Source organism: Erpetoichthys calabaricus, chromosome 5 (genome assembly GCF_900747795.2).
Source record: "Erpetoichthys calabaricus chromosome 5, fErpCal1.3, whole genome shotgun sequence".
Classification (NCBI taxonomy): Eukaryota; Metazoa; Chordata; class Cladistia; order Polypteriformes; family Polypteridae; genus Erpetoichthys; species Erpetoichthys calabaricus.
The window spans coordinates 244588986-244603611 of NC_041398.2; the positions used below are offsets into that span (position 1 = coordinate 244588986).

Sequence of the window (14626 nt, forward strand, 5' to 3'; positions counted from 1 at the left end):
AGAGAATCCCTACTTGAAACCATTAATCTTTCCAACTTTCATATGTTCTTCTTCTATGTCTTAAGCTTAGGAGCCAGCAGGTCTTGTCTAGAATGTGCTTGTCCAAATTGTTTTTGCATTTGAAGTTAACATGCACTAAGTTATACCTATAATGTGTGATGATTAGAAAGAGTACAAATTTTAAAAAAAAATATGCTTTATAACTCAACTTCTTAAGTCCTACTGTATAAATGGTCTCCATTCCACCCCCCTCCCAATTTTACACTCACCCCACTGCTTCCCAATTAAAAAAAAAAACACATGCCATGGAACCAAACGCAAAAAACATATACACATATTTAATACTTTCAAGGAGGGTGAACAAAACACATTATTATATAACAGCTAACATTTTTAGAAAATACAACTGTTAAACTTAACATTTTTTGACAGACCAAAAAAAATCCTTGCACATCAAACTTATTCTGAAACTGGATTTAAACAAAAAATATTTCAAAAACTAAACAGAAATAAATCTTCATTACATTTTCCTCTTCTGAGTACTTATGTACAGAACTGCAAAAAAGAAAAGGAAAAAAAAATTAATACATAAATGAGACCAAGCAGTTAATCTACCATGATCATGACAATAAATGTAGGAGCAGTTTTATGCTAGATGAGCAACATACTAATGTGGTGATGATAAAGTCAGTCCGTCATTATCCAACCCGCTATATCCTAACACAAGATCACGGGGGGTCTGCTGGAGCCAATCCCAGCCAACACAGGGCGCAAGGCAGGAACAAATCCCCAGGCAGGGTGCCAGCCTACCGCAGGGCACACGTACACACTAAGGATAATTTAGAATCGCCAATGCACCTAACCTGCATGTCTTTGGACTGTGGGAGGAAACCGGAGCGCCCGGAGGAAACCCACGCAGATACGGGGAGAACATGGAAAATAGACAAGAGATGTGCACTCAGTGCAGTATAATTTCTTCTTCAATAATACGCTACCGTGGCTGTCAGTTTGTCTGTCCAGGATTTTAAATCACCTGTAGCTCGCAAACCATTTGACTTCTTGACCTGAAATTTGGTGCACATAATTCTTTGCATTTATATAGCGCTTTTCTCACTACTCAAAGCGCTCGGCAATTGCAAGTTAAGGGCCTTGCTCAAGGGCCCAACAGAGCAGAGTCTCTTTTGGCATTTATGGGATTCGAACCGGCAACCTTCCGATTGCCAGTGCACATAAACTACGTTACGCCTACTATCCGCTTTCGGGGTGATGATTGACCTCCAAGGTTATTCCTTATTTTATTGTAGAATCAACTCTTGGCAGCAGGGCAGCGCATGCATATGGGCGTCATTCTCTATCACCTTTGCCGTCACTTCCCCTACCCTCTTCATATCTTAACTCATTCTTGAGGCAGATTGAAGACTTAAGTGCCAGCTTAAGTGAAAAATTAAGGAAAACGTACTAATTGCAACACAAACACCGACTTAATCAGTTTTAACGTGAAAAGATGCCGACAAAAGAAGAGAAGCGGGCCACTAGGGTGGAGAAAAGAACAGCTGCTCAGGAAGGAACAAGCACATCAACCTCTGAGCAAACGAATGCTAAACGTACAGAGAGAGTCTGAAAACTAGGAATGCTCAAGTTAAGTGTGCATCGTTACTGGTGTCAAAACAACCATCACAAAAGACTGAGAAAGATGCACACAGAGAGCACATGAACAAGCTAATGCTTACACTCAAAAGTCAAAAAAATGAGAAGAACCTGAGCTGCAATGGGATGCAGATTTTGACCTAGGACATGGTACCTAAGCATTGGTTATTTTTTTTTTTTACAGTTTTAGTAGGTCATCAATTCTACACAACAAGTTAATTAAAACGAAGCAGAGATAGCATTAAACAAGATCCTACATTGTATTGTGTTCTTCACGATACAAACCTTTACCAAACTACTACTAAAGAAAAACGCTCAGATATACTGCACATTCATTCCTCATTTTAAAAACACAAATGACTACTTTGGTGACATATTGCATTTAATTTCAAATAAGAAGACAGCAAAGTATAACAGAATCCCTAGTCCACAATACTGATACATTAAAATCTCTAGTTACCATTGTTTCCCCGCAGAAAAGCATCACCATATTTATTCTTCAGCTGCCCGTTGACATATTCTTCTGTTTGTTCAACGGCTATGTTCATATATCCATCCAAGCAAGCAAGTACACCTGTAAGAGAGAAAAAAAAAATTGAGATTCACAGAAAATGATATCTTAGTATCTCATCTTCATGTGGATAATGAAGACATTGGCAGCATGATGGGCATCCTAGCTCAAACTCTTATAGTTACCTTTTACAACCAGCAAATGGGGTGGTGTCACAAAGGTAACGTGCCAAGGACAGACAAAGGCATGGACACAGCAGTGATTGTGATGGCGAATGGTACATGGAAGAAATTATGGGATCTGTCTGCCATTCTGACTTATAAAGCATCCACTCTGGCATTAAAGGGAAAAGTTTATAAATGTTTTGTGAAAAGTAGCATGTTGTATGGAATTGAGACGTGGCCAATAGAGGAAGATGCAGAACACAACAGACCTGGAAGCATCCCTTATCTATGATGGACCGTTCAATCAGAAGAAAATATGAAGTTGGTTTTAAATTTAAATGTCATTAAAGTAGCGAAAGAAATTGTTGGGGTCTGCTTTTATGACCCAACTTATGTGAGTATATACAGTAAATCTTGCACTAAGAAATCAGAAAATAGTTAAAAAAAAAAAAAAATTCGCAATCATTGGCACCTTCGAAAATCGCCCACTTCCAATAAAACAGTTTGCAGTCTTCTCCTATAACATCTAATACAGCAGGGAATCTTAGACCATCCCTCTTTTCAGAATCTCTCCACATCATCCAGAGTCCTATGTTCTCTCTTGTAAGCGCTCCTCTTCAGCTCATCCCTCAGATTTTCTATGGGGCCATGAGAGGACCAGGACAGAAGATTGATATTGTGCTCCTTTAACCAATTTTGCATTTTTTAGGACCAATGTTTTGGATCATTGTCCTGCTGGATGATCCAATGATACCTCACATTTTGTTTTCTGGCAGAGGCAACCAGGTTTGAATTTTACAATCTTCTGCAATTTCAGAGTCCACGATGCCATGCACCATAAGGTTCCCAGGGCCTCTGCAGGAAAAAGCCCCATAACATAATAGAACTTCTGCCATATTTGACAGCAGGGATAGGTTCTTTTTGGTTTAGCCATTTTTTTTTTTTTTTTACACCAAACACACACAATGCATTTGTTCCCCAAAAATTCATCTTTTTTTGTCTGATCGGAATCTTGTTTTTTCATCAAAGTTTTAGTGGCCTATATCAAACTCCAGGCACTTACATTTGTGGTAAACTGATAGGAAAGGCTTTTTTTGTGTTATGCCTTCCAAATAATCTGTTAGCATGGAGGTGGCATTTGATGGTAGCTTTGAAGAATACGTGACCCCAAGGTGCTACCGAACCCCCAACGATGCTGCATCTTCGGGACTTTTACTACTCTTACCATCCTGCTCACTTTTATTTACTGCCCTAACTGTAGATATGGGCATTTTCTGGCACGTAGCAATTTTTTTCATAGCCATTCCCTGACTTAGTCAGTACACTTTTCCCTCATTTGAATTGTCTATTCTCTTCTCTTTATTCATTCATCAACATGGGAAAGATATTTGGCCTTTGTGCCATTTCATATTTATATCCCAATGAAACACAAAGCTATGGACAATTTTATGTGAAAGGTCATATACACACTGATTAACTTAAAAAAAGAGTCATAAATGGAAAAAACGTTTCAGTTACACTTTGTAAGAATTTCTAGGGGTGCCAATACTCATAGCACATATGGTTTTGTTAAAAATAAGTGTTTACTTTCTTCACCAAAAAAAAAAAAAAAAGTTGGATTTCTTATTTTTCAGTGCACTATTAAGGTTACTCACCAAACGTTGAATTCGAATTGTTTTAACTCATCTCAACTGGGGTGCCAATGGGGTGGAGAGGACTGTAAATGGATTTTTCTCCTGGTATTTTAAGGCGAGCATTGCTAATTTTTATACTTTTATATAATATTGTTGTAAATAAAACAATTTTCATATCTAAGGATAACCAATATTCTCTCTGACCTATCAGACATCTCAAAAAACCATGCTGCACACAATAACCATTGTATATGGTTGGACTACCATACACACAGATCAACAATTGTGAAAATTTTTCTCAAACGTGGAGGGATGGCAACCCGTTACAGGTAACCATTTCTTAGATTTTCCATTTTTAATATTTGTCATTTGACAAGATGTCTACAGTATCTTCTTTCGGCTGCTCCCGTTAGGGGTTGCCACAGTGGATCATCATCTTCCATATCTTCCTGTTCTCTGCATCTTATTTTGTTACACCCATCACCTGCATGTCCTCTCACCACATCCATAAACCTCCTCTTAGGCCTTCCTCTTCCCTGGCTGCTCTGTCCTTAACATCCTTCTCCCAATATACCCAGCATTTCTCCTTTGCACATCTCCAAACCACTGCGGTGGGTTGGCACCCTGCCCAGGACTGTTTCCTGCCTTGTGCCCTGTGTTGGCTGGGATTGGCTCCAGCAGACCCCCGTGACCCTGTGTTCGGATTCAGCGGGTTGGAAATTGGATGGATGGACATCTCCAAACCAATGCAATCTTGCCTCTCTGACTTTGTCTCCCAACTGTCCAACCTTCTAATGTACTCATTTCTAATCCTATCCATCCTCATCACGCCCAGTGCAAATCTTAGCATCTTTAACTCTGCTACCTCCAGCTCTGTCTCCTGCTTTCTGGTCAGTGCCACCGTCTCCATCCCATATAACATAGCTGGTCTCACTACCGTCCTATAGACCTTCCCTTTCACTCTTGCTGATACTGGTCTGTTACCAATCACCCCTGACACTCTTCTCCACCCTGACTGCACTCTTTTTCACTTCTCTTCCACAATCCTCATTACTCCGTACTGTTGATCCCAAGTATTTAAACTCATCCACCTCTGCCAATTCTACTCCCTGCATCCACACCATTCCACTGACCTCCCTCTCAAGGGAAATGTTTAAATTTTTTTTAAACCATGTAGCACACCATCTGAGTGAACCTCCATGGAATGTACACAATACAGGACCCAAATATTGGTCATCTTATTTCTACATACAGGAGGAGACCATTAATTAATTGTAACATACGAGATTTACCAACCTCTAATTTAGAAGATGCCTAAAGGCTGTAGGAGCAATTTGTTAATGTCAGAGAGTACTCTAAGCTACCCTCTAATAGAGCATAACTTATTTAAACAATATCCATACCCTTTCCAAACCATTCTTTACACTGCAGACCATTCACAGTCTGGTGAATATAATGAAAAGCTTTATTGTGCGAGTAAGCCTTAACACCAAGGAGTGCCACATCCAGCTTTTGTTGTAAAAGACCCCTTATGTAGTAATGGGGGTGCAGATTTCAGATGGTCTGAGAAAACTGTGCGCGAGTTCTCTGCCATGGGACCAAAACAGTTGCCCACATTTCTTTACTGAATTTAACTGGACATTTATTCCATTAGAAACTAGTTGTATTCAGTTAACCAAATCAATAACCTAGTAAGGATTGTTGTATGTTGCATTGCCATACATTATATAGCCAAAAGTACATGGACACCTTCAAATTTGAGTTTAGGTGCATGAGCAACGTACACTGTTAAGAGGTGCAAAAGAATAAAGTACACGGCCATGAAGTCTCCATTGACAAACACTAGCAGTAAAATGGGTTGTAATAAATAGCTCCACAATTTTAATTGTGGTCATTGGATGTCACCTCTACCACAAGTCAGTATGTGAAATTACTTCTCTGCTAGATCTGCCTTGGTCAGCTGCAAGTACTCTTATTGTGAAGTGAAGCGATAACAGCTCTGTCACGAAGTGGTAGACCATTCAAACTCTGAACAGGGCCATGGAGCACCATGAACAAAAAACACTTCTCTGTTGAATCACTCAGAGCTCTGAACGGTCTCTCAAAGCAACACAAACATTCGTGAAATGGGTTTCCATGACTGAGCAGCTGCGCGCAAAGGTAAGATCTCTATGAGCAATACCAAGCATTGACTAGAGTTGTGCAAAGCATGCCACCATTGGGCACATTCTCTGAAATGATAATCACCCATTACCACATTGCAGCCTGATGGATAAAAAACTTAGCTTGGTAAATGTCAGGAGAACACTCTTCTTGAAAGCGTAGTGCCTACTGTAGAGTTTGGTGAAGGACGGATTATGTGGTGGGGCATTTTTTTCCAGGGGGAAAAAAAAAACCTGTATGCGGAAGGCTATTTAGTTTCAGCCTGACCATATGCCTGTGCACAAAGCCAAGTCCATAAAGACACAGCTTGAGGAGTTTGATGTGGGATGGGCGGGGGGGGATTTGGGACTTCAGTGGCCAGCCCAGAGTCGCTTGTCCGTCATGTTAATGCCATGCCAACAAGCTCATACAGGTTTAATGGTCTGGTGTCCACAAACTGTTGGTAATATAATGTACTATACCAGGGGTGCCCAACTCCAGTCCTGGAGGGCCGCAGTGGCTTCAGGTTTTCATTCTAGCCCTTTTCTTAATTAGTGACCTGTTTTTGCTGCTAATTAACTTCTTTTGAATTAATTGTAATTGACTTGGTTTTTAAGAAAAGTTCCCTGAATTTCTTCATTTCTTTCCTTAAATGGCACCCAAACAGAAATGAAATGTGAAGTGAGTGAGAACAACAGAAGAGCAACTAAGTCAGGGCCTCAAACTCCAACAATTGCTTAATGAGGTGCCAAGTCTGTTTGTTAATTACACCAGTTCTTTAATTCCATGGCTTGTTGCGGCTCTCATTGTGCAATAGCAGACATTTCTGAAATTGTGGATTTTCTCTTTTCTAAGAGCAGATCAGCATTCCTGAGACCTTCACCTTCCTTTATTTCCAGTTAGTGTATGATGGTCACAGTTTGGTGGTCCTGTTTTGGCTCATTTTGTACCTCATTGTTTGGCTGCTAATTAAGGAAAAAGAAACAATTGAGGGGTCTGAGTCTTCAAGAGCAAATCAAATAAAATTAGTTCAAAAGAATTAGCAGCAAAAACATGTCACTAAATAAGAACAGGGTTAGAACGAAAACCTGCAGTCACTGCGGCCCTCCAGGACTGGAGTTGGGCACCCCTGTACTATACAATGAGAGTGGCATCCCTGCACAATTTTACAACGTGAAGAGCTTTATGAATACTGTGCCTTTAAGTAGGATGTCCTCTGTATAATAGCAATGCATGTTTATGGCAAAATATAAAACCAGTTGTGTTGCATTTGTTAGGATTTGGAATTTTCAGCAATGTCTTTTAAGGTACTGAACAAATACTGCACTGTACATGGATTTTTTTTGTCTCACATTCCATCCCCATACAATGACAACATGGCTTAAATAAAGTACACCAATTAAGTATTAAAAGAAATTACTTTAAACCAGTATCTTTATCCTGACAATTATGTAACCTATTAACTATATACATAGTTAGGTCCATAAATATTTGGACAGAGACAACATTTTTCTAATTTTGGTTCTGTACATTACCACAATGAATTTTAAATGAAACAACTCCGATGCAGTTTAAGTGCAGACTTTCAGCTTTAATTCAGTGGGGTGAACAAAACAATTGCATTAAAATGTGAGGCAACTAAAGCATTTTTTGAACACAATCCCTTCATTTCAGGGGCTCAAAAGTAATTGGACAAATTAAATAACTGGAAATCAAATGTTCATTTCTAATACTTTGTTGAAAACCCTTTGCTGGCAATGAAAGCCTGAAGTCTTGAACTCCTGGACATCACCAGATGCTGGGTTTCCTCCTTTTTAATGCTCTGTCAGGCCTTTACTGCAGCGGCTTTCAGTTGCTGTTTGTTTGTGGGCCTTTCTGTCTGAAGTTTAGTCTTCAACAAGTGAAATGCCTGCTAAGATCAGGGGCCTTGAAGCATTTCAAAAACTTTTCAGTTTTATATTACTTGCTATACACATTTCACTATTTAACACTGACCATGTACATCCTGTGTAAGTTTTAAATGAATGTTTTATATCTCCTGAAACTTTAGAAACCAAATGGATGGATGGATGGATGTGCACTAATCTGTAAATGTGGCTTATGGTTGCAAGTGTGCATCCAGGCAGCAATGGACATCAAGGCAGAAACCACAGACTGGGTACCAGTCTGATGCTGACCACTCTAATGCACGTTAACCACAATAGAATGACCCAGCTTTACATTTTAAATTTTTACCTCGATAATCAACCCCCGAATTCAATTTTACAACCACCGGTCTTCCAATGATCTGCTTCAGGAAGTCACTAGGTGTTTGCTTTCGAAGACTCATTTTCTTGCAAATCTGAATAAATAAAAGCAGGAAAATATCAAAACTGTTTTTAGAATACACACTGGCATTTTTGTTCTTTTACATATGTTAAAGGTTTATAGGTGAGTTTTACTTGCATGTGCAAATCAACATGTTTATTTTGATAACCCTTAAGTAGGCACAGTCACATGTCATGGCAATGACTTGGGGTTAGGGTGGGTAATCTGGAGTGGTCTCCCCTCAACTTTCTTGTATACTCAGATATAGGGAAATTTAAGGAGTAAACCGCAAGGCAATGGTTATTTTTATATTATGTACATTAAAGAACCACCAATAACACACATATATAATACAATACACACACACACAATATTCTTGACTAAATTTAAATTTGTTTTTCTTCGCATGCAACTACTTCTGACATGTTGTAAAGCACTTTGTGCTCATTGCTTATATGAAAATGTGCTGTAGAAATAAATGTCGTTGCTTTTGTGAACTACCAATGCAATGGCTTTCTAATTTTAAAAGAATTTTTAACGGTATACACACACACACACACAAATATGCATAATTCCAAAAATGGTATTTTCTTACTCAGGGAGGTTTAAAATGTCGAGAATCAATTTTTGGACGATTACAATACTTTCCCTATACTTCATATATGAGAAGGTAAAAACAGGCAAGTATCCTTTCCCCACAAGAATATTTGATCCAAAGACTGAAATGATAGTCTTGTAATTAAGGTAAGGACATCCCATGGAAATTGTTGACTTTTTCAACATATTTGAAAGGCAAACAGTGCCCAGAGATAAAGGTGATATACTCTAATAAAACCACAGAAAACAAACATAACAGATGTTTGACAGCTGAGGACAAAGTCAGTCTACCCTTTGCCTCAGAAGATGTTACCGTCTCCTACAGTTGAAAATGACTTATTGTAAGCATTTTGCATAAACTTCCCACCAGTCTGTCCACTTCTCCAAAAATTCCTTTTGTTTCAAGATGTTTGAGTTTTCTTGCTTGTCCTGCCTGTTTTAACATTTCAATGGGATTCTAATCAGGGCTTTGACTAGGTCGGTCCATAACTTTTTTTTTACCATTTCTTGCTGGATTGGGTAGTGTGCTTCAGACCATTATCACGTTCAAAGGTCCATTTCAACTTCAAATTTTGGACAGATGGACTCACATTCTCCTTTAGCACAACTTTGATATAATGCCGAATTCATACTTGACTTGATGACTGCAAGCTGCTCAGTTCTTGAAGCAGCAAAGCAAACCCAAAGCAGAACATTTCCACATTAATGCTGCATAGTTGGTATGATTTTTCCTTCTCCTTAAATGCTGCCTAACATATCTACTGTTATGGAGACCAAACAACTCTTATCTTTAAATTATCTGTCCAGAGCACATTGTTCCAGAAGTCCGGATCTTTGCCTAGATGTTCAAAGGCAAACTTTCATCTTGCTCTAATGTTCTTTTTGGACGGCAAAGGCTGTTTTTTTTTTTTTTTCTTCCCGACACACCTCTCATGCAGGTCAAATAAATGCAAACTCCTTGACTGTATATGGCCACACTTAGCCATCACCCGCAGATCCCATGATGAAAATCTGGGGTTCTTTGAGATTTCTTTTAGTATCAAAAGGCCGGGTCCTGGGCTGAAGTTCCAGAGCCAACCAATAATGGACAAATTAGTTGTTTAAAATCTGTGCTACTTGTAGAGGATTTTCCGTACAGTGAAATGATTGATTACAAATTATATAGTGACCTTTTCAAATGCCCTGCAGCACTCCTAGGCGTCAATCTTCTTTCTAAGGGCATTAGAGAGCTCATTTTATGTTGATGATGACACCACACACACCAATAGCAAAGAGAGTACTGTTGCTTTAACTCAGACAGGGTGCACCTGCAGACTGCCCAAGGAGGTTCTAATCATTGGCACCTCACCTGGAACACCTGATTCTGACTTAATGGATGTGAAGTGGTGAGAAACGGAGGAAGAATGGATTTACTTTTCCCATGTGAGATATCTGCCTTTGTGTTCATTTAGCTTATGAGAATGAATACACTGTCAGTTTCATACATCATTTATTCAAGTATATCACCTTTACCTGTAGGCCCCATCTGAAAGAAGATGTAAAGTTTGCCTGGTCAAATATGTTGAAAATATCAACAATTCTTTCTTTTTCACATAACTGTATCTCGAGAAGTAGCTAGGCAAGCAGATGAAACGTTCCAGTTCTCCAAACATTACTACCACCTCCAAGCTCTATTTCTTGAACTTTGCAACACACATTTATGGAACATCTGCATCAGGACTGAGACTGTACTTTCCTTTTGCCAAGATTAGTTGAAAGCCAAAAGAAAATGAAACACGCCCTTTTGTTACAAAACAATTTGAAGATTCCGTCGGAGAAACTGTACACACTTTTTTTGTAAAAATAAAACTCGGTAAGTTTGTAATCTTGTTTTTTGATTCCATCCATTTTCTATTCTTTCATGTAGTTAGTTCAGGGGCAGCTGATGTCCGTGCCATTTCTCGCAATTAATACGGCGTGCCAGACAATCTCAGAGTTCACTCAAATGGGGGACAATTTAGAGTCGCCAAATAGCAGAAAAGAATAACTGCAAATATTATATATTAAAAACTTACCCTATTAGCCAGGCCGACTTTATATGAGAAGGACACAAAATGTATTGTATGGGGCCCATTGCAAAGCTGAACTGCAGTCTCGTACTTTAATTCCAAATGACTTATCCAACATACACTAACTCTCTCAAGTAAAGTTCATAACCACTATTAACACTCTTAAAGGACAATACATACATGCCGTACATAATGTGAAGTATCAACCTATAATAAGGTGCTAAGCATTCCAAACAAACCGCCGTAGGCCCCAATGAACTGCTCATAAACTTAACCTCGCTTTATTATTGCACTTTTAAGAGAAATGCCGCATGAATGCTGGCCCCTGACTATAAACATTAACATCATTATACACCTGTTTGTGTAATATATATATATATTTTTTGTTTATACTTTATTTCTTTACAAACATGAATTCAAACTCGCACTGCTTACCTCAACGTCGTTTGTACGATTTTTCCCAGTAAACCCGACGAAACCACGACAGCCAATCAGCAGCTATAAAATAGAAGCACGTGGACTACGGAAGCTGCGAAGGTTCAAATGTCAGAAAGCGGCGTCTAGCGGGCAGTATTCAGGAAACGAGGGCTGCTTCTATGAGCTCGGGTTTATTTATTTATTATTATTATATGTACATATACGTTTATATATATATATATATAATATATATATTATTGTAACGTGCAGGCAATGCTTTCTAGCCTTGTCTGAGGGCAAGGGAGGACAGGAAGGGGAGGTTTCTAATTGAAAGGGGCGGACACACCTTGTGGGGGGTGTGTTTTCTTGTTTTTGGGGTGTTCCGTGTGTGTGCTGGGAGTGAGAGGATTCCTGGAGTCAACGAGATTGCTCCATTTTAGTATAGGACCAATTTAACTAAAATAAAACTGAAGAGGCCCTGACAGCTGCAAGTGCCCTTGTTATTATTTGCCCAAATCGCCACATTATTATAATTTTTATTACTATTGCTCGATTTTATTCAGCTTCCTCTCCCTGTTTGTCTGGGTCAAATTTTGCAATCATTTTTTACCCACTTTTTCCAAACTAATTTAAGATGCATGCATGCTGATCTCCGGTGACAACGCAATATTTAATCGGTTTTGACCCGGGATCTGTACGTTAATTATGTCAAATTTAAATTTCTCATTTTGTTCTACTTCTAGCGAATACAAATACTGTACAATACAAACGTATAGCCAACACACACATACATATATGCATTTGTGGTGTTGGTCAAGTGGTTAGCGTGTTGGACTTTTCGATCAAATGGTCGAAGATTCAAGACCAATGTAGACAAATTAATTTAAAAAATAATTTTGATTAATTGATATTGACGTTTTGTCAAATTACTTCAATATGACAGTTGAGCAGCGTTGGTCAAGTTGATAGCGTGTGAATGTTCAATCAAATGGACTGAAGACCTATGTACACAAACTATTTTTATTTTTAATCTTACCAATTTTTTTATCACTTTTATAGAAATTTGGCGAAATACTCTTTTCAGTGATTTGACGATATTGACTCGGCGGATAAAGTGTTGGGCTTTCTAAGAAAGAAGGTTCAGTTCTCCAATAGACTGATGCACCTTCCCAGTACTTCACACTAGTAAGGTTTAACCGTAGTTAAGATTTTCTGAAATGAGAAATTAACCTGAATGAAGGTTACGTGCCACTTTAAGATCGTAGGTTCGATTCCACTCAGTCACTAATGTCATTTCTGTCAAATCACCTTCCCAAGGTCTGTGGGGCAATATGGAGGCTAAATATTAGATTATGCCCTCGCATGACTGTTATCGGCTGACCTGGGCAGGGTATTGGGGGTTTTATTTATATTTTGTTCCTTCTATGAAATACAGAGAAGTGTTAACAAATACAGAAGTTTTAACATGTGTTTGTAACTTGTGAAAAGAGATTAAATGATTTTATCCCGAAAACATCCTCGGTATCTCCGCTAAACATGGAAAACCCAACACTAAAAAAGATTAAATGACACGATTTTATTCAAAAATGCACGTTTTTTTCTTGTACTAAGATTTTGCTGGTCATATGTCACTAAAAATATAATCGTGGGGCACCCGTAAAAGAATTAATTTCATTCAATTAAAATGCATAGATTAGTTAAAGTGAAATTTCTTTATTATTGTGTCATTTTTTGTTTTTGGTAATTTCTGAAATTATTTCATACATATCAAAATGTGTTTATTTAAATTGTGGTTTGTGTAGTGGGAGTGATGATTACCGGTGCTCTTGTATTGTGTTCAAAGGTACAAGCTTCACCCTTTTCTAACCTGTTTTTGCTGCTAATTCAGTTCTTTTGAATTAGTCTTATTAGATAGATAGATACTTTATTAATCCCAAGGGGAAATTCACACACTCCAGCTGTATTTGACCTGCTCTAGAAGACTCAGACCCCTTCGTTGTTTCTTTTTCCTTAATTAGCAGCCAAACGATAATAAGATACAAAATGAGCCAAAACATGAGCAGCAAACTGTGTCTGTCATACAATATCTGAAAATAAAGAAAGGTGAAGGTCTCAGGCATGTTGATCTGCTCAGGTCCCCAAAACATTTTACCAGAGCTCTTAGAAAAGAGAAAGTCAGAAATGTCTGCTATTACACAATGAGAGCAGCAACAAGCCGTGGGATTAAAGAACGGGTTTAATTAACAACAAGACTTGACACCTAATTAAGCAAATGGTTGGAGTGAAATTGGTTGGGGATGTAGAGACAGGGACATTGGTCAGAAATGAGGAAAGGATGAATGCGGGCAAATACAGAGAAGTCCTTGAAGAAAACCTGCACCAGAGTGCACACCACTTTCTTTGTGCTTCTTCAAAAGAGCTTGAACAGCACATCTTGAAACCCCAGTCTGCTTTGAAATCTTTGTCTGGGAGAGACCTTGCTGATGCAGTAGAACTACCTTGTGTCTTGTTGCTGTGCTCAATCTTGCCATGACATGAAACTGTCTTCCACAACCTCACCTTGGTAGCAGAGTTTGGCTGTTCCTCACCCAGTTTGAAGCTGTTTCTGTTTCAGTTAATGACTGTGTTTCAACCTACGTGTGACATTGATGATCATTAGCACCTGTTTGGTAGAATTGGTTGATCAGACACCTGACTAGAATCCTACAAAATCCCTGACTTTGTGCAAGTGGACCTGTAAGAACTGATGCTGGTTTGAAGGCAAAAGGTAGGAACACCAAATATTGATTTGATTTAGATTTCTCTTTTGTTCGCTTACTTTGCATTTTGTAAATTGATAACAATAAACAATCATTATTTATATTTCTGAAAGCATTCTTTGTTTACAGCATTTTTTCACACCTGCCTAAAACTTTTGCACAGTACTGTGTATATATATATATATATATATATATATATAATATAAAAGTCAATGTGTGTATGTATGTACAGTATGTATGTATATATGTATGTTCCAGCATCACTTCCGAACGGCTGGAGCAATTTTCATGAAACTTGGTACACATGTTTCTCATTGGTCGACTAAAAATACTGTAGGGTGAAATCAACCCTAACCCACCCCCTTCCGGGTAGGGTGGAGGGTGATCTTGCGATCTTGTA

General features: G+C 38.5%; 1 protein-coding gene across 1 annotated transcript; it reads right to left on the reverse strand.

Annotated features, from left to right (window-relative positions):
- Positions 1-322: 322 nt before the first annotated feature.
- lsm6 (LSM6 homolog, U6 small nuclear RNA and mRNA degradation associated) lies at positions 323-11577 on the reverse strand. Its single transcript, XM_028802721.2, has 4 exons — positions 11486-11577; positions 8334-8439; positions 2108-2221; positions 323-555 (listed from the first exon to the last, which is right to left on the reverse strand). Exons 2-4 carry the CDS (start codon positions 8425-8427, stop codon positions 521-523), a joined length of 243 nt encoding a protein of 80 aa, XP_028658554.1. The 5' UTR covers positions 8428-8439; positions 11486-11577; the 3' UTR covers positions 323-520.
- Between the last annotated feature and the right edge of the window lie 3049 nt (positions 11578-14626).

What these genes read in the sequence shown, in the direction of transcription:
- lsm6 (XM_028802721.2), bottom strand. Translation starts at nt 8,427, where the DNA reads ATGAGTCTTCGAAAGCAAACACCTAGTGACTTCCTGAAGCAGATCATT. An exon ending in TTCGGGGGTTGATTATCGAG is followed by an intron (nt 2,222 to 8,333) that starts GTAAAAATTTAA and finishes TCTCTCTTACAG; the next exon opens with GTGTACTTGCTTGCTTGGAT. An exon ending in TTTTCTGCGGGGAAACAATG is followed by an intron (nt 556 to 2,107) that starts GTAACTAGAGAT and finishes TCTTTTTTGCAG; the next exon opens with TTCTGTACATAAGTACTCAG.